Raw genomic sequence first — 26968 nt, 5'->3', positions numbered from 1 at the left:
TGGTTCATTGTTTACCTAGCTAGCTACATGTCTTAACAAACGACTCCACTATGCAAGTAACCACTTATTTTTAAATGTTTCATTTAACTAGGCATGTCAGTTAAGAACAAATTCTTATTTACAATGACAGCCTACCCAGCCAAACCCAGCTCTGGGCCAAATTGTGCACCGCCCTATGGGGCTCCCAATCATGGCCGGATGTGATACAGCCTGGAATCAAACCAGGTACTGTAGTGCGCCTCTTGCACTGAGATGCAGTGCCTTAGATCACTGAGCCACTTGGGAGCCCACTCGGGTGTGTTCGTAAATTCAGCCTGGCCATCTACTCCGATTTTAGAGCACTCTCGTCTGAGTGTGACGGAGCGCAGAATAGCTGATGAATTTACGAACGCTCAAAACCCATTGAATATGGCCGGTGTCAGTAAACGTCGGCAAAAAAAGCATAATTAAATTGTTGCCAGCAGCACAGTCACAGTCATCAACGCTCTGGATAACATGAAAACAACCTAACCAGCTCTGCTAAGGCGCATAAAATGGTCAGAGTGGGGTGTCCTCTCATTTGTGTCTGGAAGTAGCTAGCCAAAGCTAGCTTGGGTGCTTAACTGCCGTTGTGAGGTCAGAACGCACGGATCAACCACAATCATCGGCCAGAGCGTCCAGTGTGCTGTCTGAACGCTCCCAGAGCGAAACACTCTGAATTTACGAATGGACATTCTGACAGCACAGTTGCGGTCACCAACGCTCTGGATAACATAAAACAGTAAAACAGTAGCCAGCAAGTGAGCCAGTTAGCTTGGGTGCTTGACTGCTGTTAGTACAAAACGCTTGGATCAACCCTTAAAGAGATGGGTCGGGCTAAAGCTTAAGAGGATGTGAACGATGCTAAATGGGTGTAGACAAAGAAGAGCTTTCCAGTTTGTACCAAAACACTCAAATGCCATTTCTCAAAAGTGAGGTTACAAGTTTATCAACTTTCAAAGCAGAATTACTTTCCTATTGCTCCTCAAATGCAGTGTATGATATACCATTTTGTAGCTGTGTCTCTGCTTTTATCCAATGTAAAAAACACACATTTTGTTACATAAGACGGCGGTCAAGGCGGTCGGTCACATACACAGTGCATTCGGAAAGTATTCAGACCCCTTAACTTTTTCCAAATGTTGTTTCATTACAGCCTTATTCTAACTACAATACCCCATAATGTCAAAGAAAATACAGGTTTTTAAAAATGTACAGAGCTCAGGTGCATCCTGTTTCCATTGATAATCATTGAAAAGTTTCTACAACTTGACTGGAGTCCATCACAAGTACATTAAATTGATTGGACATGATTTGGAAAGGCACACGCCTGTTCTATATAAGGTCAAAGCAAAAACCAAGCCAGGAGGTCAAAGGAAGTGTCCATAGAGCCCTGAAACAGGGTTGTGTGAAAGCACAGATCTGGGGAAGGGTACCAAAATATGTCTGCAGCATTGAAGGTCCCCAAGAACACAGTGGCCTCTATCATTCATTAATGGAAGAAGTTCGGAACCACCAAGGCTCTTCCTAGAGCTGGCTGCCTGGCTAAACTGAGCAATCGGGGGAGAAGGGCCTTGGTCACAGAGTTCCAGAGTTCCACTGTGGAGATAGGAGAACCTTCCAGAAGGACAACCATCTCTGTAGCACTCCACCAATCAGGCAGTTATGGTAGAATGGCCAGACAGAAGCCACTCCTCAGTAAAAGTCACACGACAGCCCGCTTGGAGTTTGCCAAAAAACACCTAAAGGACTCTCAGACCATGAGAAACAAGATTCTCTGGTCTGATGAAACCAAGATTGAACTCTTTTGGCCTGAATGCCAACCGTCATTTCTGGAGGAAACCTGGCACCATCCCTACGGTGAAGCATGGTGGATGCGGCATCATGCTGTGGGGATGTTTTTCAGAGACAGGGACTGGGAGACTAGTCAGGATCTAGGGAAAGATGAACAGAGTAAAGTACAAAGAGATACTTGATGAAAATTTGCTCCAGAGCACTCAGGACTGGTGCGAAGGTTCACTTTCCAACAGGGCAACGACCCTAAGCACACACCCAAGACAACGCAGGAGTGGCTTTAGGACAAGTATCTGTATGTCCTTGAGTGGCCCAGCCAGAGCCCGGACTTGAACCCATCCAATGCTTCCCATCCAACCTGACAGAGCTTCAGAGGATCTGCAGAGAAGAATGGAGAAACTTCCCAAATACAGGTGTGCCAAGCTTGTGTCATACCCAAGAAGACTTGAGGCTGTAATCGCTGCCAAATGAGAAAGGGGTCTGAATACTTATGTAAATGTAATATTTCCATTTTTGAATTTTTATAAATCTGCAAAAATGTCTAAAACCAGTTTTTGCTTTGTTATTATGGGGTAGTGTGTGTAGATTGATAAGGGAATCAAAAAACGATTTAATCCATTTTAGAATAAGGTTGTAACGTAACAAAATGTGGAAAAAGTAAAGGCGTCTGAATACTTTCTGAATGCGCTGTATATATATAAAATAAGTCTAGACACACCTCATTCAAGGTTTTCCTTTTTTTAAACTATTTTCTACATTGTAGAATAATAGTAAAGGCATCAAAACTATGAAATAATACATGTGGAATCACGTAGTAACCAAAAAAAGCATGTGTTATTTCATAGTTTTGTTGTCTTCACTATTGTTCTACAATGTAGAAAATAGTTAAAATAAAGAAAAACCCTTGAATGAGTAGATGTGTCCAAACTTTTGACTGGTACTGTATATATAATGATAAATCAAATGATTATAAATACAATATATATTTTTTGCACAGTAGCCTGCATAAGGTCGTGCATCAACGTTCTTCTCATCTTTGTCCACTACAATATTAAAACTTGTCCAATACGGAGGACATTCCCCTTGAAGGCTTTTCACTATAGGCATACTCTAACTTTCGTTTTACTTCAGGCCTCCATCTTCGCAATCAACAGTATCCCAAGGCTCCTCTCTCGCTCTCTCCCTCTCCTCAGCAGCAGGCGCATGCACATAAGGCAGTGCGCAAGGAGTGAGAATGGTGCTGAAGGGTGAAATCGTGATGTATGATATGCAGCCCCGGACAATTTATTTTATCGGCCAAAAGCCGGCAATTACTGGCAACGGTAGCCCTGGTTTGTGTGTGTGTTGATCATTTGTGACTTCCCATGACTATAAATCAGACAACACGAAGAGAAACAAAACATTTCTTTAAAACAGCTGTCTAGAGAGATAGCTACTAGCCTGGGATGACACATGGAATTGAATAATAATACATCTTTTTGATATTGGTCGTATTCCTACTAGCACTGCTTTTGTGGAATTTGGAGGTTTCGAGCAAACCAAGTGGTGGGACTGCAGTTTGACTGAAAAAAAAAGGAATAAAGGAGTGTGCCTTTAAAGTGAACCTGCTATCATAAGGCTGCACCGCAAGAGGCTGAGAGGGAACCCAAGTCCTGACTAAGGACAACTCTAGTCTGGAGTCAAGAAGTGCAAAGCAGCTTAAAGACACTAATGAAATAAGCCCAGTGGCGATCTGACTGCTTAGCAATGCAGGCTGACCAACACACACACACACAACACACACACACACACACACACACACACACACACACACACACACACACAGGTCCATTACCATGGCCACCTCCTCAGAGTCTGCCCTGATCTACCTGTGGTGTGAAACCCGCCAGTAGACATTTTAGCAAGGTGGGAGTCTGTCGCCAACGTTATTAGCGTTATGAAACTTTTTTAAACACTGTGTGTAGGTGTGTGTGTGTGTAACAGGCTCAGTCAGTAAATGTCAGTCAGTAAAAAGCTCTGGTGATGGCTGCTTTACTCAACACAGATAAATCTAATGACAGCTTTACATCTCGCTACGTTATGGAGAGAATTCAACGATAGGACTAGACTTGGCTATCGATTAGGAGAAGCCAATCATCAATCACTTCCTGAAATCTGGCTGATGTCATTGGCTCTGGAAGCAGGAGAATATTAACCCAACACACATTACTAATGACACATACAGTGCCTTCAGAAAGTATTCACACCTCTTGACTCCACATTGTTGTGTTATAGCCTACATTTTAAATGGAATAAATTGAGATGTTTTGTCACAAGAGGAATGTTTAAAAAAAAAACATTTTTACAATGAATTCAAAATAAAATGCTGAAATGTCTTGAGTCAATAAGTATTCGACCCCTTTGTTATGGCAAGCCTAAATAAGTAGAGGAGAAAAAAATGTGCTTAACAAGTCACACAATAAGTTGTAATAGTGTTTAACACGATTTTTTAATGACTACCTCATCTCTGTACACCACACAGGTCCCTCAGTAGAGCAGTGAATTTCAAATACAGATTCAACCACAAAGACCAGGGAGGTTTTCCAGTGCCTCGCAAAGAAGGGTACCTACATTGTATGGTAGATGGGTAAAAATAAAAAAGCAGACATTGAAAATCCCTTTGAGCATGGTGAAGTTATTAATTACACTTTGGATGGTGTATCAATACACCCAGTCACTACAAAGATACAGGCATCCTTCCTAACTCAGTTTCCGGACAGGAAGGACATCACCTTGAGAGCAATGGTGACTTTAAAGCAGTAACAGTTTATTGGCAGTGATAGGATAAAACTGAGGATGGATCAACAACATTGACTGGGGAGTTTTTCCAGGATAAAAAAAAATGGAATGGAGCTAAGCACAGGTAAAATCCTATAGGAAAACCTTTAACAGTCTGCTTTCTACCAGACACCTTTCAGCAGGACAATAACCTAAAACACAGGGCCAAATCTACACTGGAGTTGCTTACCAAAAGGAAAGTGAATGTTCCTGAGTGGCCGAGTTACAGTTTTGACTTAAATCTTTTGAAAAATATAAGGCAAGACCTGAAAATGGTTGTCTAGCAATGATCAACAATCAATTTGACCTAGATTGAAGAATTTTGAAAATAATAACTGGGCAAATCTTGCACAATCCATGTGTGGAAAGCTCTTAGAGACATAACCAGAAATAATTGCTGCCAAAGATGATTCTGTATCGATTCTGGGGGTTGAATACTAATCGAATCAAGATATATTAGTGTTTTATTTTTTATACTTAGGATTAAGGAGGAGGACAGGTAATAGATGTGTGTGTGACAGCGACCTTGAGACAGCAGAGGCAGCCAGACCAGACAGAGCCTCACTGAGCAGTGTCTGTTTGTCTGATTGACTAATAAGGATTGATGGTGTGTCATGGAGCAGAGGTACCATCTGCCTTCCAAATGGCATCCTCTTCCCTGTATAGTGTACTATTTTTGACCAGGGCTCATAGGGAGGGGAGGTGGTGGCCCGCCAGGCACAGACTCCAGAGTTTAGGTTATAATTAGTCTAGCTGAAGAAGAGGAGATGAGAGGATGAGGCGAGTGAAGGGGAGAATAAGAGAAGAGATGATAGGAAACAAAAGAGGGAAGAAGAGAGAAGAGGAAGGAGGAAGAGAATGGGAGAAAGAGTAAAGAGGAGAGTAGCAGGAAGCGTTGGAGGTGGCAACTTGCATTTCCCACTCCTACAGCTCTCTCTCCCTGCAGCAGAGCTCTGTCTGTAATGAGATTAGCCCACTGCACACCAGGGAATCCAGGTCAGATGCAAATGTGCAAGCTAGACGTCTGTGTGTGTTTTGAAGTGTGTGTGTAAGCTCAACGTCTTTGTGTGTGTTAGACATGCTAGGCTGATTAAATGAGAGGTGCCCCAGTCTCTCCCCATATGTAATGAAGCAGAGACTTAAAAAAAAAAATCCAGACACCCACACCACCTGCCCCCTTCCCCACTCCTATACTCCTCTGTCTAGCCATTTCCCTCTCCTCTCTAATACAGCAATAGCAATATACACTGAGTGTACAAAACATTAGGCTCTTTCCAAGACAGACTGACCAGGTGAATCCAGGTGAAAGCTATGATCCCTTAAAGATGTCACTAAATCCACTTCAAATCAGTGTAGATGAAGGGAAGAAAACAGGTTAAATAAGGATTTTTAAGCCTTGAGACATGGATTGCGTATGTGTGCCATTCAAAGGGTGAATGGGCAAGACAAAATATTTAAATGCCTTTGAACGGGGTATGGTAGTAAGTGCCAGGCGCACCGGTATAATTGTGTCAAGAACTGCAACGTCGCTGGGTTTTTCACGCTCAGCAGTTTCCAGTGTGTATCAAGAATGATCCACCAACCAAAGGACATCCAGACAACTTGACAACCATGGAAGGTGTTCCAAATATTTTGTACACTCAGTGAAGGAGGGAAGCATACCGTATGTATTTTACAGATATCTACACTACCGGCCAAAAAGTTTTAGAACACCTACTCATTCAAGGGTTTTTCTTTATTTTTTACTATTTTCTACATTGTAGAATAATAGTGAAGACATCCAAACTATAAAATAACACATATGTAATCATGTAGTAACCAGAAAAGTGTTAAATCAAAATACAGATATTTCAAAGTAGTCACACTTCGCCTTGATGACAGCTTTGCACACTCTTGGCATTCTCTCAACAGCTTCATGAGGTAGTCACCTGGAACACATTTCAATTAACAGGTGTACCTTGTTAAAAGTTCATTTGTGGAATTTGTTTCCTTTTTAATGCATTTGAGTCAATCAGTTGTGTTGTGACAAGTTAGGGGGGGTATACAGAAGATAGCTCTATTTAGTAAAAGACCAAGTTCATATTATGGCAAGAACAGCTCAAATAAGCAACAACGACAGTCCTTCATTACTTTAAGACATTAAGGTCAGTCAATGCGTGAAACTTTGAAAGTTACTTCACGCGCAGTCGCAAAAACCATCAAGCTCTACGATGAAACTGGTTCTCATGAGGACCACCACAAGAAAATAATGCTGCAGATAATAAGTTCATTAGAGTTACCAGCCTGCTTCACAGAGTTCCAGTAACAGACACATCTCAACATCAACTGTTCAGAGAAGACAGCATGGTCGATTTGCTGCAAAGAAACCACTACTAAAGGACACTGATAAGAAGAAGAGACTTGCTTGGGCCAAGAAACACGAGCAATGGACATTAGACTAGTGGAAATTTGTCCTTTGGTCTGGAATCCAAGTTGGAGAGTTTTGGTTCCAACCGCCGTGCCTTTGTGAGACGCGTGTGGGTGAACGGAAGATCTCTGCATGTGTATTTCCCATCGTAAAGCATGGAAGAGGAGGTGTTATGGTGTGGGGGTGCTTTGCTGGTGACACTGTGTTTTATTTAGAATTCAATGCACACTTAACCAGCATGGCTACCACAGCATTCTGAAGCAATCCCATCTGGTTTGAGCTTAGTGGGGCTGTCATTTGTTTTTCAATAGGACGATGACCCAACACACTTTCAGGTTGTGTTATGGCCATTTTACCAAGAAGGAGAGTGATAGAGGTGCTGCATCAGATGACTTGGCCTCAACAATCACCCGACCTCAACCAAATTGAGATGGTTTGGAATGAGTTGGACCGCAGAGTTAAGGAAAAGCAGCCAACAAGTGCTCAGCATATGTGGGAACTCCTTCAAGACTGTTGGAAAAGCATTCAAGGGGAAGCTGGTTGAGAGAATACCAAGGGTGTGTAAGCTGCCATCAAGGAAGAGGGTGGCTGTTTGAAGAATCTCAAATATTTTTCTTAAACAGTTTTTTGGTTACTATATGATTCTATGTGTTATTTCATAGTTTTAATGTGTTCACTTTTATTCTACAATGTATAAAAAATAAAAAATAAAGAAAAACCGTTGAATGAGTAGATGTTCTAAAACTTTTGAACAGCCATGATTGGGAGTCCCATACATGAGATATGTTCATTCTATCCCTATCGCAGATGTTGAGGATGTACAGTATATGGGACGAATGGCTTCAGGTGCTTGGGTGGAGGTGAGCCGTAGTCATTACTGACAATGATCCTATCTTTTTTTAAATTAGTTTTTTATTTAATTAGGCAAGTCAGTTAAGAACAAATTCTTATTTACAATGACGGCCTACCCCGGCCAAACCCGGACGATGCTGGGCCAATTGTGCACCGCCCTATGGAACTCTCTATCACGGCTGGATGTGATACAGCCTGAATTTGAACCAGGGACTGTAGTGACGCCTCTTGCACTGAGATGCAGTGCCTTAGACCACTGCGTCACTCAGAATGCTGTGGTAGCCATGCTGGTTAAGTGTGCCTTGAATTCTTGACTGACGTGGGTTTTGTCCAACATGTCTCTGGACCCACTCACTGTCACAGTCATACTCTGGACCTAGTTTTGTCCCATGGAATAAATGTTGTGGATCTTAAATGTTTTTCCTCATAATCCTGGACTATCGGACCACCATTTTATTACGTTTGCAACAAATAATCTGCTCAGACCCCAACCAAGGAACATCAAAAGTCGTGCTATAAATTCACAGACAACACAAAGATTCCTCAATGTCCTTCCAGATTCCCTCTGTCTACCCAAGGACGCCAGAGGACAAAAATCAGTTAACCACCTAACTGAGGACTCAATTTAACCTTGCGCAATAACCTAGATGCTGTTGCACCCCGGAAATGGCGCCACACCAAACTGGAAGTCTTCCGACTAGCTTGGAAAGACAGTACCGTGCAGTATCGAAGAGCCCTTACTGCTGCTCGATCATTCTATTTTTCCAACTTAATTGAGGAAAATAAGAACAATCCTTAATTTATTTTTGATACTGTCGTAAAGCTAACATAAAAAGCAGCATTCCCAAAGAGAGGATGGTTTTTCACTTCAGCAATAATAAATTCATGAACTTCTTTGAGGAAAAGATCATGATTATTAGAAAGCAAATTACGGACTCCTCTTTAAATCTGCATATTCCTTCAAAGCTCAGTTGTCCTGAGTCTGCACAACTCTGCCAGGACCTAGGATCAAGAGAAACAAATGTTTTAGTACTATATCTCTTGATACAATGATGAAAATAATCATGGCCTCTAAAACCTTCAAGCTGCATACTGAACCCTATTCCAACTAAACTACTGAAAGAGCTGCTTCCTGTACTTGGCCTTCCTATGTTGAACATAATAAACGGCTCTCTATCCACCGGATGTGTACCAAACTCACTAAAAGTGGCAGTAATAAAGCCTCTCTTGAAAAAGCCAAACCTTGACCCAGAAAATGTAAAAAACGTGCACGTGTGAAGGTGGTAATTACCTTTTAATGGCATCAGACCGAGGCTCTGCATCTGTCCTCGTGCTCCTAGAACTTAGTGCTGCTTTTGATACCATCGATCACCACATTCTTTTGGAGAGATTGGAAACCCAAATTGGTCTACACGGACAAGTTCTGGCCTGGTTTTGATCTTATCTGTCGGAAAGATATCAGTTTGTCTCTGTGAATGGTTTGACAAATCAACTGTAAATCTCGGTGTTCCTCAAGGTTCCGTTTTAGGACCACTATTGTTTTCACTATATATTTTACCTCTTGGGGATGTCATTCGAAAACATAATGTTAACTTTCACTGCTATGCGGATGACACACAGCTGTACATTTCAATGAAACATGGTGAAGCCCCAAAATTGCCCTCGCTAGAAGCATGTGTTTCAGACATAAGGAAGTGGATGGCTGCAAACTTTCTACTTTTAAACTCGGACAAAACAGAGATGCTTGTTCTAGGTCCCAAGAAACAAAGAGATCTTCTGTTGAATCTGACAATTAATCTTAATGGTTGTATAGTCGTCTCAAATAAAACTGTGAAGGACCTCGGCGTTACTCTGGACCCTGATCTCTCTTTTGAAGAACATATCAAGACCATTTCAAGGACAGCTTTTTTCCATCTACGTAACATTGCAAAAATCAGAAACTTCTGTCCAAAAATGATGCAGAAAAATTCATCCATGCTTTTGTCACTTCCAGGTTAGACTACTGCAATGCTCTACTTTCCGGCTACCCGGAAAAAACACTAAATAAACTTCAATTAGTGCTCAATACGGCTGCTAGAATCCTGACTAGAACAAAAAAAAATGATCATATTACTCCAGTGCTAGCCTCCCTACACTGGCTTCCTGTCAAAGCTAGGGCTGATTTCAAGGTTTTACTGCTAACCTACAAAGCATTACATGGGCTTGCTCCTACCCATCTCTCTGATTTGGTCCTGCCGTACACACCTACAGGTACGCTACGGTCACAAGACGCAGGCCTCCTAATTGTCCCTAGAATTTCTAAGCAAACAGCTGGAGGGAGGGCTTTCTCCTATAGAGCTCCATTTTTATGGAACGGTCTGCCTACCCATGTCAGAGACGCAAACTCGGTCTCAACCTTTAAGTCTTTACTGAAGACTCATCTCTTCAGTGGGTCATATGATTGAGTGTAGTCTGGCCCAGGAGTGGGAAGGTGAACGGAAAGGCTCTGGAGCAACGAACCGCCCTTGCTGTCTCTGCCTGGCCGGTTCCCCTCTTTCCACTGGGATTCTCTGCCTCTAACCCTATTACAGGGGCTGAGTCACTGGCTTACTGGGGCTCTCTCATACCGTCCCTGGGAGGGGTGCATCACCTGAGTGGGTTGAGTCACTGATGTGGTCATCCTGTCTGGGTTGGCGCCCCCCCTTGGGTTGTGCCGTGGCGGAGATCTTTGTGGGCTATACTCAGCCTTGTCTCAGGATGGTAAGTTGGTGGTTGAAGATATCCCTCTAGTGGTGTGGGGGCTGTACTTTGGCAAAGTGGGTGGGGTTATATCCTTCCTGTTTGGCCCTGTCCGGGGGTGTCCTCGGATGGGGCCACAGTGTCTCCTGACCCCTCCTGTCTCAGCCTCCAGTATTTATGCTGCAGTAGTTTATGTGTCGGGGGGCTAGGGTCAGTTTGTTATATCTGGAGTACTTCTCCTGTCCTATTCGGTGTCCTGTGTGAATTTAAGTGTGCTCTCTCTAATTCTCTCTTTCTTTCTCTCTCTCGGAGGACCTGAGCCCTAGGACCATGCCTCAGGACTACCTGACATGATGACTGCTTGCTGTCCCCAGTCCACCTGGCCGTGCTGCTGCTCCAATTTCAACTGTTCTGCCTTATTATTATTGGACCATGCTGGTCATTTATGAACATTTGAACATCTTGGCCATGTTCTGTTATAATCTCCACCCGGCACAGCCAGAAGAGGACTGGCCACCCCACATAGCCTGGTTCCTCTCTAGGTTTCTTCCTAAGTTTGGGCCTTTCTAGGGAGTTTTTCCTAGCCACCGTGCTTCTACACCTGCATTGCTTGCTGTTTGGGGTTTTAGGCTGGGTTTCTGTACAGCACTTTTAGATATCAGCTGATGTACAAAGGGCTATATAAATACATTTGATTTGATTTGATTGGCTATTTGCATAACCGCAGACATAGACCGTGTGTGTGTTGTAGATGAGAGAGTGTGTACACTTGGGAGATAACTGTTAATCTGTGTACTGCTGATCCTTAAACCTGGAGGGTAGGGCTGAGCGTGCGTGTGTGTGTTAAGACTGGTTTTAGCATTCAGCATGACACAGGGTCAGGGGAGGCCTCGGGGACTGTCTGTTCTGTCTGAGTGTCTACGTCCTGCTGTGTTCTTTGTGTGTGTGTGTGTATATATTTGTTCTGTGTGTGTGTGTAATGTGTCTGCCACTACCTACTCATTTACAGAACAGGGCTGATCATCAGTTATTAATAACAACGCCAATACAGCCTGCCTTCTGATATGTCACCAGGGGCAAGCGTTGGTTACCGTGGTTACGGAGAGCCTCCGGGCCTGGCTATATTGAATAGGTCAGAGGTTAATGGGTCAGTGGTGAGGTGTGACGGCCAGGAGAAAGCATATGTGTGTGTGTGTGTCAGGTCATATCTGCTATCTGAGTGGGAGTAGAGTAGCAACACAACATAGCCTTTGTCAAGGCAAAAGGCAGACAGCACACAGATCTGTGAGGGAGGTTAAGAGACCAGACAGAACACAAAAGGAAGAAAAAAAATGACCAAGTAGAATGTCTGTTAGTACGATGAATTCCAATTGTTACAGCTATGTGCACTATTTACTGTCAATAGAAGGAGAAATACTTCCCCAAGTCATGCAGACGAAGCGCTGAGAACATTTAAATGTGTTGAATTATCAATGGTGGTGACTATTCCATTGTGTGAGTGTGTGTGTGTGTGTGTCCTACTGCGTGTTCTGCTCTTAACAATGCTCTCTATGAGGCTGCAGGCTTAGTGAAGAGACATGAACATCTGCAGGATTTTCTCCTAAAGCAGGAGAGCTGGCATGAATAAACAAGCAGCTTAATGTATTGGCTGTCCCACTCCACACGGGAGGTACTTTGTGTGTGTGTCTGTGCATGCGTGTATGTTCGGCTCCACTCGGGAGGTTTGGTAGGGGAGTATGCAAAATCCAAACCGGTCAGAACCACCTACCGCAGTGAAACAATAAAAACAACACCAGCAACCAATGGTGCACCACAGCCCTAGGGGGAGAGAGAACAAGAGTGAAACACACAGACAGAAAAGAGCTGGCGTTGAAACAACAAGATTCTTTTGGGAGGCTGTAATGGGTAATTCTCTGACCTGCATTATGGCACATAGAGGGAGGCATTCCATAATCACAATTACACCACACTGTACAGGGCCATCCCTCCCCTCTTCCCCTGCTCTTCGTCTCCCCCTTACTGTTATGGCCATATGAACTGGACCTGATTAAAGGGGAGGGGGTACGGGCGGTGTGTGTGTGTGGACGGACAGCGAGGAGGTCTACAGAATGTTCCCCCCCCTTTTCTGAAATAGAAACCTTGTTATTCCCAAGGTAAACAAATACACTTTCTGTACGCAAAGGAAGTAATCAGCAACAGTGGAGGAGGAGAGGAGAGGGTGAGAAAGACAGAGATAGAGAGACGCAGTTTTAGCAGACAGGGAGGGTCAGCAGTTTTATCGAAGCCACTCAATCACAAACTGGCTTCCACGCAAGAAGAGGATGGCCTTCTGCAGAAAGTGTCTAGGTCGGCAAGTCTTATTCCAACCACCAACCCTTTTTCACGCAATACAGTATAGAATAGATGAAAGGTAAAAGCTTAGAACTGTTTCTGTGGAAATATCTACACTGCACTTACAAACACAGCACAAACCTCTCCAAATCTCTTCAAATGGTCAATGATATCGGTCTGTCTGACACGAGAAACAGCGACAGACAGACAGAATACAGGGTGTTAACTGAATTGAACTGAACTGTATAGAGCAGTAGTCCCAGTACTCTGAGTATTATGGAGGCTCAATTAGGGCTCAGCCCATGTAATTACAGGAGCTTTCATTTGTCCGCTAACATTTCGGCTTTGACTTCATTAAAGGCTCGAGACGAGTAGTGTGTCTAGGGGTGAGAGAGTGTGTGTGTCTGAATCCATGTAAGTGGGAGAGCGAGAGAGTGTGTGTGTGTGTGTGTGCATGCATGCTAAGAGACTCAAGTTCAGAAGTCAGATAAGTAGCACTTGTTGTTTGCTGAAACCCATGCTGTTAGAGGGGGCCCTATAGTGCATTATGGAAGTACAACACTACCAGCCAAACTCCCATCCTCACCTCGTGCCTTACTTTCTTTCATCAGACACCCATATCTGAAGTCATTTTGTGATCGTGTGTAGCTCAGTTGGTAGAAGCATGGCACTTTGCAATTGATTTCCGCTGGGGCCACATATGGGACCGTACTGTACTCAACGTACTCTAAGTGTTTACTGTACTGTAAATTGCTTTGGGTGGCATTTATTATTTCACCAACATCTGTAAGCTAACCTAGCGATAGCTCAGCCTAGTTGGCTTCTGGGTAAAGCTGGCTTGGGTTGGGAGTCTGACCTGCCTGTCTGCCCTGACAGTTAGCTAGAGGCCAATAGGAATGCTGGCTGGAACTGAGAGGTTGGCTGGTCTGGTCTGCCTAGTGCCCTGGCTCCCTGGCAGTGGTAGCTTCGTGCTAATCCAGCCCCCATGACTGGCTGGTCATTAGTGGATTAGTGACTAACTGGCTGCTTCCACCTGCTGACTGTAACCTCAGCATCAGTCTGAGCTACTCCCCCCTACCCCCCTCTCTATCTAAGCCAGCAGTGTAAAGACCACAATACATAAAATACCTGTATAGTATTAGGCCCGAGAGCCGGCTGGCTGGGGCGGCCCTACTGAAGATAGATGCTGGCTGCAGACAGTAAGGGAGGGAGACGGGAAGACAGACAGACAGGCAAGACAGACAGGCAAGACAGACAGGCAAGACAGACAGGCAAGACAGACAGGCAAGACAGACAGGCAAGACAGACAGGCAAGACAGACAGGCAAGACAGACAGACAGACAGACAGACAGACAGACAGACAGACAGACAGACAGACAGACAGACAGACAGACAGACAGACAGACAGACAGACAGACAGACAGACAGACAGACAGACAGACAGACAGACAGACAGACAGACAGACAGACAGACAGACAGACAGACAGACAGACAGACAGACAGACAGACAGACAGACAGACAGACAGACAGACAGACAGACAGACAGACAGACAGACAGACAGACAGACAGACAGACAGACAGACAGACAGACAGACAGACAGACAGACAGACAGACAGACAGACAGACAGACAGACAGACAGACAGACAGACAGACAGACAGACAGACAGACAGACAGACAGACAGACAGACAGACAGACAGAAAGAAAGAACAGACAGGGAGAGAGGCAGACGGACAGGCAGGCAGAACAGACAGACAGAAAGGGAGAGAGGCAGATGGACAGGCAGACAGACAGACAGACAGACAGACAGACAGACAGACAGACAAGTGGGCAGCCTCTGACTCATCCTCTCTCAGTCTTTGCAGCAGTCTGTCGGAAGGTTTGCCTGCCATAAGCAGGGTGACAGTGTAAACTAATGACGGAGGGGGTGTGGAGGTAAAGCAGCAGGAGCGAAAGGGATGAAATGAATCTCCTCGCACTAGCAGGGTCACCTGTGCATATTGTGGTGTGTCATCATAGTGTTGTAGTATTCCTAAGTACTAGTTTAGCGTTTGAAAACAAACAAATAAATGATACCGCTGCAGTATGGATTCAGCCAAGCAGCACAACAGCTACAGTATATGTGATGCAATATTCTAGCTAGCAGGACTAACCCACAGAGGGAATAGTGCTCCAGGCTGAATCGGTGAGTATATATACAGACAATTAAACAGAGTAGATTCAGTGAGCCCACAGATGTAAACAGAGACACACGGAGGTCTGGTATGCCATGTTAAAGAGGTTATCTATACAGTATGTATGGTTTAGGATGTATCTGTGTGGTGCTTTGATCTCCTCACAGAGATGAGTCCAAACCACTATTTCTTTCTTTAATTTATTTCAACTATCCTTAAGAGGGAAAACAAAAACAGAACACATCATCCTTCATCAACAAATCATTCCTGCTACTGGGTCCTACTGAGTCCGGGCCCTCAGTTGAGCTCATCACGAAAGGACGAGGCGAGGGATTGAGTGGTAGAGTAAGATGGGGGATGGGCAGGGGTGGGCGGATAGCTGGAGAGAATGAGGGAGAGAAAGAGAGAGAGTGAGTGTGTGCGTGCTTAACAGCAGTCACTTTGAAATGTTCATTAGTAAACAGACACATGACCTCTGCTGAGGGGGTTTACAGGGGATAGGGGCTGGAGCTGCCCTTGGCCTGTCCCCAGGGGCCAGGGCCTAACCCTCTACAGATCTGACACTAACCAGACCCAGCTTCACAAACACACAGAGACAGAGAGAGAGACAGAGAGATACTGTGAGAAATACTCCCAAATAATATCATATTTTTTCAAGATAATATGTCAATCAATTCCCAACTTCTGTGCATTTACTAATGACATAAAGATGGGAATTATTCTGGGTGAGGGACAAACTGCTAATATTACTCCCAGATATTTATATGATTTCCATAGCCGGAGGGACATCCCATGACCATTAATGCATTGTATATAACTTACAACTAATACATAGTGTAACCATCATCCATTTACATTTTCTTCATGTAAATTAATTTATTAGCCATTCCTTCGTTCTTTTTATCATCTTATTTTCTTTAATTAAATGTATCGACCAACGATGACACAATACAACAGCAGTAGTGTTGTACCTGTATACATGATTATATGTACTATTTTTATAATTACTACTGAAATTAACTGTATTTCAATATCCTTATTGCATTGTACTGTATTTACTGAAATGCTGTACCACTATACTGCTTTGGCAATATCTACAAATTATATTTCATCCAATAAAGCAATCTGAATTTGAATTTGAGAGCTTGAGAGAGCGAGAGAAAGCAAGGGAGAGAGAGAGAGCGAAGGGGAAAGAGCGGGGGAGAGTGAGAGTGAAGGGGAAAGAGCAAGCGGAGGGGGAGAGAGAGCGAGGGGGAGAGAGAGAGCGAGGGGGAGAGAAAGAGAGGGAGCGAGGGAAAAGGAGAGCAAGGGAGGGAGAGCGAGCGAGAGCGAGGGGGAGAGAGCGAGGGAGAGAGAGGGAGCGAGGGGGAGAGAGAGAGAGGAGGGGGGAGAGAGAGAGAGGAGGGGAGAGGAGCGATGGGGAGAGAGCGAGAGCAAGGGGAGAGAGAGAGGGGCGAGAGAGCGAGAGCGAGGTAGAGCGAGGGAAAGCGAGGGAGCGAGAGAAAGGGAGAGCGGGGTAGAGAGAGGGGAGCGAGGGAGGGGGAGAAAGGAGGGGGAGAGCGGGGGAGAGAGGGGAGCGAGGGTGGGGGAGAGAGCGAGGGGGAGAGCGAGAGAAAGCGAGACCGAGAGCGGACCAAGAGGGGAGAGAGACAGAGAGAGCGAGGGAGAGAGAGAGAAAGCGAGACCGAGAGAGAGAGCCGGACCAAGAGAGGGAGAGAGACAGAGAGAGCGAGGGAGAGAGAGAGAAAGCGAGACCGAGAGAGAGAGCCGGACCAAGAGAGGGAGAGAGAGAGAGAGAGCGAGGGAGAGAGAGAGAAAGCGAGACCGAGAGAGAGAGCCGGACCAAGAGAGGGAGAGAGAGAGAGAGCGAGGGAGAGAGAGAGAAAGCGAGACCGAGAGAGAGAAAGCGAGACCAAGAGAGAGAAAGCGAGACCGAGAGAGAGAGCCGGACCAAGAGAGATAGAGGGAGAGAGAATGCTGTGTGCGTGGGAGGTAAGGAACAAGGGTTGATGAACAGGAGGAGGGGGATTTGGTGGTGGTGAGGAGATGCAAAGACAAAGTTGAGTCCAAAAAGGCACCCTATTCTCTATAAAGTGCACTACATTTTAATTTACATCTGCCACTTTTTGGTCAAAAGTAGTGTACTAGAAAGGGAACAGGGTGCCATTTGGAACACACAGGTATTAGGGGGAAACGCCCCCACTGAGCTGACAGTGTTTGAGGTCTCTCATCCTCTCTTTTTAATATCCTCCTGCTTTAAGGACAATCCTACATTAAACAAACATTAGCTCCCTCTCCCTCGCTCTCTCTCCATAGCCTGGCCACCATGCCAAATTACATTGTTTCCAGATGCCAGTCAGTCACAAACTCTCTCTCTCCCTACTCCCCTCCTCTCTTTTTCTACACCCCTTCGGTCTCTCTCGCAGTTCTACTCCCCCGTTCCTCCTCCCCATTCCTCCTCCCCTCGAGCAGCGGGGAACAGAATACTGTCAGGGCCAGCTGCTTTATATTACTGCCTTTATATCCACTCTTCTGCTAAACAGACCAGAGAGGAAAGAAAGAGGAGGGAGAGAAGGAGAGAGAAAAGAGAGAACGATGAGGGAGACTACAGAGGGAAGGAGTATTGTGGCTAGTTAAATATGTTTTGTCCCGCCTCACTTGGCATTGACACCAAGCAGATACTACTGAACAGGAACAGGGATGGGGACAGGGCTAGATACTCTACCCCTCCCTAGCAGATCAGTGACTCAATCAGGTCTGCTGCCTGTGGCCAGTGGCCAGAAAGCTGCCATATAGACCAATGTCCCTATAGCCCATGATAACAATAACATGTTTATGGCCAGCCAAGCCCACTGTCATTCACAAAGGGACTGTGGGACTGAATATGAATATGGGCCAGAAGGCAGAGAAGGATTTCATCAGAGTGGTCCATCGAGCTCACATGGATTAGAATATATCTAGGTGTCATATGGAGCTCAGTGCCCTGAGCTGCAGTCTAGCCTAATGAGAACATCCACAGCTCTAAGCACATGGGGAAGGGAAGAGGGAAGCTGTGGAGAAGGAGGGAGCAAAAGAGAGAGCTGGTTACCTCTAGGCTACAGAGAGCTGGTAGGCCCATCCACCGAACTACCAGGTGTGAAACAGGGAAGGGACTCAGGGAGTATGATCATTTGGTATAGAGCAGACCTAACTCACGCTATTAAATGAATCAAAACAGGACATTTTTACTTTTGGCTAGAAATCCAAAAGGAAAGACTCATCAGAGAAAAACATCCTCCTGTGTGCTACTTATACCCCCACTAGAATCTCCATACTTTAATGAAGACAGCTTCTCCATCCTGAGGGGGAAATCAATCATTTCCAGGCCCAGGGACATGTACTAGTCCGTGGCCACCTAAATTCCAGAACTGGACAAGAACCTGACACACTCAGCGCACAGGGGGAGAAACACCTACCTGGAGGTGACAGTATTACCAAAAATAAATTAGGCAACAACAAATTCAATTCATTTTAGACAACTTCCTGGACAAAACATTCCACTGTAATAGTGAAGGTGTAAACTTGGCAGTAGAAAACCTAAACAGTACATTTGACCTCTGAGCTTCCCTATCAAATCAAAAAACGGCAAACAGAAAACTGAAGAAAATGAACAACAATGACAAATGGTTTGATGAAGAATGCAAAAACCTAAGAAAGAAATTGAAAAACCTATCCAACCAAAAAAAGACACCTGGGCCTATGCCTTCACTATTGTGAATCACTAAAGCAATACAGAAATACACTACGAAAAAAAGGAACAGCACGTCAGAAATCAGCTCAATATAATTGAAGAGTCCACTTCTGGGAAAATTGGAAAACACAAAACAAGCAACACAAAGAGTTATCTATCCAAATGGAGATGTATGGGTAAACCACTTCCCCAATATTTGTGGCCCTATAACAAAGAACAGCCAGCAAAAACATATACATGATCAAAAAGAAATCTTAGAATCAACTATTAAAGACTACCAGAACACACTGGATTCTCCAATGACATTGAATGAACTACAGGACAAAATTCAAACCCTCCAAGCCAAAAAGGCCTGTGGTGTTTGTATTTATTATTGATCCCCATTAGCTGCTGCCAAGGAAGCAGCTACTCTTCCTGGGTTCCAGCAAAATTAAGGCATTTTATCATTTCATTGGTATCCTCAAAGAAATGATAAAATATACAGACCACAAATTCCAATTCGCTATACTTAAACATTATCCTTAGCTCTGGCATATTCCCCAATATTTCGAACCAAGGACTGATCACCCCAATCGACAAAAGTGGAGACGAATTTGACCCCAATAACTACCGTGGGATATGCATCAACAGCAACCTTGGGAAAATCCTCTGCATTATCATTAACAGCAGACTTGTACATTCCCTCAATGAAAACCATGTACTGGGCAAATGTCAAATTGGCTTTTTACCAAATTACCGTACGATAGATCATGTATTCACCCTGCACACCCTAATTGACAAAAAAACAAAAACAAAACCAAGGCAAAGTCTTCTCGTACTTTGTTGATTTCAAAAAAGCTTTAGACTCAATTAGGGAAGTGGTGTTGGGGGAAAACCATACGACATTATAAAATAAATGTACACAAACAACAAGTGTGCGGTTAAAATGGGCAAAAAAACACTTCTTTCCACAGGGTCGTGGGGTGAGACAGGGATGCAGCTTAAGCCCCACCCTCTTCAACATATATATATATATATATATATATATATATATATATATATATATATATATATATATATATATATGTATATATATATATATATATATATATATATACATACACACACATATATATATATATATATATATATATATATATATATATTGGGGCAAAAAAGTATTTAGTCGGCCACCAATTGTGCAAGTTCTCCCACTTAAAAAGATGAGAGAGGCCTGTAATTTTCATCATAGGTACACTTCAACTATGAAAGACAAAATGAAAAAAAAAAATCAGAAAATCACTTTGTAGGATTTTTTATGAATTTATTTGCAAATTATGGTGTAAAATAAGTATTTGGTCACCTACAAACAAGCAAGATTTCTGGCTCTCACAGACCTTATAATTTCTTTCTTAAGAGACTCCTCTGTCCTCCAATCGTTACCTGTATTAACCTCTTGGAACACTAGAGGCAGTATTTCATTTTTGGATGAAAAAACGTTCCCGTTTTAAACAAGATATTTTGTCACGAAAAGATGCTCGACTATGCATATAATTGACAGCTTTGGAAAGAAAACACTCTGACGTTTCCAAAACTGCAAAGATATTATCTGTGAGTGCCACAGAACTGATGCTACAGGCGAAACCAAGATGAAACTTCAAACAGGAAATGAGCAACATTTTTGAGGCGCTGTTTTCCATTGTCTCCTTATATGGCTGTGAATGCGCCCTGAACGAGCCTACACGTTCTGCCGTTTCCCCAAGGTGTCTGCAGCATTGTGACGTGTTTGTAGGCATATCATTGGAAGATTGGCCATAAGAGACTACATTTACCAGGTGTCCGCCTGGTGTCCTTTGTCGAAATTGGTGCGTAATCTTCAGCTGCACGCATTCATCCATGTGATTCAGAGGAGAGAGGAGACTTCCACGAACGACATATCATCGAAGAGATATGTGAAAAACACCTTGAGGATTGATTCTAAACAACGTTTACCATGTTTCAGTCGATATTATGGAGTTAATTTGGAAAAAAGTTAGGCGTTTTGATGACTGAATTTTCGTTTTTTTTTGGTAGCCAAACGTGACGAACAAAACGGAGCGATTTCTCCTACACAAAGAATCTTTCAGGAAAAACTGAACATTTGCTATCTAACTGAGAGTCTCCTCATTGAAAACATCCAAAGTTCTTCAAAGGTAAATTATTTTATTTGAATGCTTTTCTTGTTTTTGTGAAAATGTTGCCCGCTGAATGCTAACGCTAAATGCTACGCTAGCTATCAATACTGTTACACAAATGCTTGTTTTGCTATGGTTGAAAAGCATATTTTGAAAATCTGAGATGACAGTGTTGTTAACAAAAGGCTAAGCTTGAGAGCTAATATATTTATTTAATTTCATTTGCGATTTTCATGAATAGTTAACGTTGTGTTATGCTAATGAGCTTGCGGGATAATTACACTCCTGGATACAGGTTTTTTTCGTAGCTAAACGTGATGAACAAAATGGAGCGATTTGTCCTAAACAAATCATCTTTTTGGAAAAACTGAACATTTGCTATCTAACTGAGAGTCTCATTGAAAACATCTGAAGTTCTTCAAAGGTAAATGATTTTATTTTTATGCTTTTCTTGTTTTTGTGAAAATGTTGCCCGCTGAATGCTAACGCTAAATGCTACGCTAGCTATCAATACTGTTACACAAATGCTTGTTTTGCTATGGTTGAAAAGCATATTTTGAAAATCTGAGATGACAGTGTTGTTAACAAAAGGCTAAGCTTGAGAGCTAGCATATTTATTTAATTTCATTTGCGATTTTCATGAATAGTTGCGTTATGGTAATGAGCTTGAGGCTGTATTCACGATCCCGGATCCGGGATGGCTAGAATCAAGAGGTTAATGGCACCTGTTTGAACTTGTTATCAGTATAAAAGACACCTGTCCACAACCTCAAACAGTCACACTCCAAACTCCACTATGGCCAAGACCAAAGAGCTGTCAAAGGACACCAGAAACAAAATTGTAGACCTGCACCAGGCTGGGAAGACTGAATCTGCAATAGGTAAGCAGCTTGGTTTGAAGAAATCAACTGCGGGAGCAATTATTAGGAAATGGAAGACATACAAGACCACTGATAATCTCCCTCGATCTGGGGCTCCACGCAAGATCTCACCCCGTTTTTTCAAAAATGATCACAAGAAAGGTGAGCAAAAATCCCAGAAACACACGGGGGGACCTAGTGCAGAGAGCTGGGACCAAAGTAAAAAAGCCTACCATCAGTAACACACTACGCCACCTGGGACCCAAATCCTGCAGTGCCAGACATGTCCCCCTGCTTAAGCCTGTACAAGTCCAGGCCCGTCTGAAGTTTGCTAGAGAGCATTTGGATGATCCAGAAGAAGATTGGGAGAATGTCATATGGTCAGATGAAACCAAAATATTACTTTTTGGTAAAAACTCAACTCGTCGTGTTTGGAGGACAAAAAATGCTGAGTTGCATCCAAAGAACACCATACCTACTGTGAAGCATGGGGGTGGAAACATCATGCTTTAGGACTGTTCTTCTACAAAGGGACCAGGATGACTAATCCGTGTAAAGGAAAGAATGAATGGGGCCATGTATCGTGAGATTTTGAGTGAAAACCTCCTTCCATCAGCAAGGGCATTGAAGATGAAACGTGGTTGGGTCTTTCAGCATGACAATGATCCCAAACACACCGCCCGGGCAACGAAGGAGTGGCTTCGTAAGAAGCATTTCAAGGTCCTGGAGTGGCCTAGCCCGTCTCCAGATCTCAACCCCATAGAAAATCTTTGGAGGGAGTTGAAAGTCCGTGTTGCCCAGCAACAGCCCCAAAACATCACTGCTCTAGAGGAGATCTGCATGGAGGAATGGGCCAAAATACCAGAAACAGTGTGTGAAAAACTTGTGAAGACTTACAGAAAACGTTTGATGTCATTGCCAACAAAGGGTATATAACAAAATATTGAGATAAACTTTTGTTATTGACCAAATACCTATTTTCCACCATAATTTGCAAATAAATTCATTAAAAATCCTACAATGAGATTTTCTTTCTCATGTCGTCTGTCATAGTTGAAGTGTAACTATGATGAAAATTACAGGCCTCTCATCTTTTTAAGTGGGAGAACTTGCACAATTGGTGGCTGACTAAATACTTTTTTGCCCCACTGTATGTGTATGTGTGTGTGTGTGTGTATATATGTATATATATATCAATGAATTGGCGAGGGCACTAGAACAGTCTGTAGCACCCGGGCTCACCCTACTAGAATCTGAAGTCAAATGTCTACTGTTTGCTGATGATCTGGTGCATCTGTGCCCAACCAAGGAGGGCCTACAGCAGCACCTAGATCTTCTGCACAGATTCTGTCAGACCTGGGCCCTGACAGTAAATCTCAGGAAGACAAAAATAATGGTGTTCCAAAAAAGGTCCAGTTGCCAGGACCACAAATACAAAATCCATCTAGACACCCTTGCCCTAGAGCACACATAAAAACTATACATACCTCAGCACCACAGGTAACTTCCACAAAGCTGTGAACAATCTGAGAGACAAGGTAAGAACGGCCTTCTATGCCATCAAAAGGAACATAAAATTTGACATACCAATTAGGATCTGGCAAAAAATACTTGAATCAGTTTTAGAACCCATTGCCCTTTATGGTTGTGAGGTCTGGGTCCGCTCACCAAACAAGAATTTACTAAATGGAACAAACACCAAATTGAGACTGCATGCAGAATTCTGCGAAAAATATCCTCAATTTAAAAGACCAAATAACGCATGCAGAGCAGAATTAGACCGAAGGAAGCGATTCCCAAACCTTCCATAATAAAGCCATCACCTACAGAAAAATGAACCTGGAGAAAAGCCCCCTAAACAAGCTGGTCCTTGGGCTCTGTTCATAAACACAAACACACCCCACAGAGCCCCAGGCATGTAGAGGTTAACCCAGGCCGTTTGTGTCCCTAGGCGCTCTCATTTGCTGACTTCTGTAACCGGAAAAGCCTTGGGTTCATATGTTAACATCAGAAGCCTCCTCCCTAAGTTTGCTTAATTCACTGCTTTAGCACACTCCGCCAACCCTGTTGTCCGCCAACCCTGTTGTCCTAGCTGTCTGAATCCTGGCTTAGGAAGACCACCAAAAATTCTGACATTTCCATCCCCAATTACAACATTTGCCGTCAAGATAGAACTGCTAAAGGTGACGGAGTTGCAATCTACTGTAGAGATAGCCTGCAGAGTTCTGTCCTACTATCCAGGTCTGTGCCCAAACAGTTTGAGCTTCTGCTTTTAAAAATCCATCTCTCCAGAAATAAGTCTCTCACTGTTGCCGCTTGTTATAGACCCCCTCAGCTCCTTTTTATTTATTTATAATAATTTTTTTAAACCTTTATTTAACTAGGAAAGTCAGTTAAGAACAAATTCTTATTTTCCTACCTGTGCCCTGGACACTATATGTGAATTGATCGCCCCCCATCTATCCTCAGAGTTCGTACTGTTAAGTGACCTAAACTGGGATATGCTTAACACCCCGGCCGTCCTACAATCTAAGCTAGATGCCCTCAATCTCACACAAATTATCAAGGAACCTACCAGGTACAACCTCAAATCCGTAAACATGGATATGTGGATATCTTAGATATGATCCTGACCAACTTTCCCTCTAAATACACCTCTGCTGTTTTCAACCAGGATCTCAGCGATCACTGCCTCATTGCCTGCGTCCGTTATGGGACCGAGGTCAAATGACCACCTCTCATCACTGTCAAACGCTCCATAAAACACTTCTGCGAGCAGGCCTTTCTAATCGACCTGGCCCGGGTATCCTGGAAGGATATTGACACCATCCCGTCAGTAGAGGATGCCTGGTTGTTCTTCAAAAGTGCCTTCCTCATCATCTTAAATAAGCATGCCCCTTTCAAAAATTGTAGAACTAAGAACAGATATAGCCCTTGGTTCACTCCAGACCTGACTGCCCTTGACCAGCACAAAAACATCCTGTGGCACACTGCACTAGCTTCGAATAGTCCCTGTGATATGAAACTTTTCAGGGAAGTCAGGAACCAATACACACAGTCAGTGAGGAAAGCAAAGACTAGCTTTTTAAAACAGAAATTGCATCCTGCAGCACTAATTCCAAAAAGTTTTGGGACACTAAAGTCCATGGAGAATAAGAGCACCTCATCTCAGCTGCCCACTGCACTGAGGCTAGGAAACAGTGTCACCACCGATAAATCCACGATAATCGAGAATTTCAATAAGCATATCTCTACGGCTGGCCGCGCTTTCCATCTGGCTACCCCAACCCCGGCCAACAGCTCTGCACCACCAGCAGCATCTGGCCAGAGCCCCCCTGCTTCTCCTTCACCCAAATCCAGACAGCTGATGTCCTGAAAGAGCAGCAGAATCTGGATCGCTACAAATAAGCTGTGCTAGACTATCTCGACCCTCTCTTCCTAATATTATCCGCAGTATTATCCGCAGTCCATTGCCGCAACCTCTATTACTAGTCTGTACAACCTCTCTTTCGTATCGTCTGAGATTCATAAAGATTAGAAAACGGCCGCGGTCATCGCCCTCTTCAAAGGAGGTGACACTCTAGACCCAAACTGTTATAGATATATCCATCCTGCCCTGCCTTTCTAAAGTCTTCGAAAGCCAAGTGAACAAACAGATCACCGACCATCTCGAATCCCACCGTACCTTCTCTGCTATGCAATCCGGTTTCCGAGCTGGTCACGGGTGCACCTTAGCCACGTTCAAGGTCCTAAAAGATATCTTAAAAAACTGTACTGTGCAGCCGTCTTCATCGACTTGGCCAAGGCTCTCGATTCTGTCAATCATTGTATTCTTATCTGCAGACTCAACAGCCTTGGTTTCTCTAATGACTGCCTCGCCTGGTTCACTAACTACTTCTCAGATAGAGTTCAGTGTGTCAAATCGGAGGGCCTGTTGTCCGGACCTCTGGCAGTCTATGGGGGGTGCCACAGGGTTCTATTCTCGTACCGACTCTTTTCTCTGTATATATCAATGATATCCATCTTCCTCCGGGTGATTCTTTGATCCACCTCTATGCAGACGACACCATTCTGTATACATCTGGCCCTTCTTTGGACACTGTGTTAACAAACCTCCAAACGAGCTTCAATGCCATACAACACTCCTTCCGTGGCCTCCAACTGCTCATAAAACGCTAGTAACACTAAATGCATGCTCTTCAACCGAGAGCTGCCCGCACTCGCCCTCGCGCCTAGCGTCACTACTCTGGACGGTTCTGACTTAGAATATGTGGACAACTATAAATACCTAGGTGTCTGGACGGTTCTGACTTAGAATATGTGGACAACTATAAATACCTAGGTGTCTGGCTAGACTGTAAACTCTCCTTCCAGACTCATATTAGGCATCTCCAATCCAAAATTAAATCTAGAATTGGCTTCCTATTTCGCAACAAAGCCTCCTTCACTCATGCTGCCAAACATACCCCCGTGAAACTGACTATCCTTGACTTCGGTGATGTCATTTACAAGATAGCCTCCAACACTCTACTCAGCAAATTGGATGCAGTCTATCACAGTGCTATGCGTTTTGTCACCAAAGCCCCATATACTACCCACCATTGCGACCTGTATGCTCTTGTTGGCTGGTCCTCGTTACATATTTGCCGCCAAACCCACTGGCTCCAGGTCATCTATAAGTCTTTGCTAGGTAAAGCTCCGCCTTAGCTCACTGGTCACCATATCAACACCCACCCGTAGCACGCGCTCCAGCAGGTATATTTCACTGGTCATCACCAAAGCCAACACCTCCTTTGGCTGCTTTTCCTTCCAGTTCTCTGCTGCCAATGACTGGAACGAATTGCCAAAAAAATCTCTGAAGTTGGAGACTTATATCTCCCTCACTAACTTCAAGCATCGGCTGTCAGAGCAGCTTACCGATCGGTGTAGCTGTACACAGCGCATCTGTAAATAGCCCATCCAACCTCATCCCCATATGTTTTTTTTCTGCTCTTTTGCACAGCACTATTTCTTCTTGCACATCCTCATCTGCACATCCTCATCTGCACATCTATCACTCCAGTGTTAATTTCTAAATTGTAATTACTTTGCCACTATGGCCTATTTATTG

At 43.8% G+C, this 26968-nt stretch overlaps 1 protein-coding gene across 7 annotated transcripts in view; it reads right to left on the bottom strand.

Moving 5' to 3' along the window:
• The window catches only part of LOC112219613 (dymeclin), a 159879-nt gene that overhangs the window by 26523 nt on the left and 106388 nt on the right, over positions 1-26968 (bottom strand). The window contains exon 15 of one of the 7 annotated variants that reach the window (XM_042302108.1): positions 14942-15494. The exons of the other annotated variants lie outside the window; for them this stretch is intronic. Coding sequence (XP_042158042.1) covers positions 15426-15494 — 69 coding nt within the window. The 3' untranslated portion in view covers positions 14942-15425. Of the gene's footprint in view, positions 1-14941; positions 15495-26968 lie in introns of those variants that run through there. 7 annotated transcript variants of the gene reach the window in all.

The sequence above is a fragment of the Oncorhynchus tshawytscha genome, linkage group LG20 (assembly GCF_018296145.1).
Source record: "Oncorhynchus tshawytscha isolate Ot180627B linkage group LG20, Otsh_v2.0, whole genome shotgun sequence".
Classification (NCBI taxonomy): Eukaryota; Metazoa; Chordata; class Actinopteri; order Salmoniformes; family Salmonidae; genus Oncorhynchus; species Oncorhynchus tshawytscha.
This window is presented reverse-complemented; position numbering and strand designations above follow the sequence as displayed.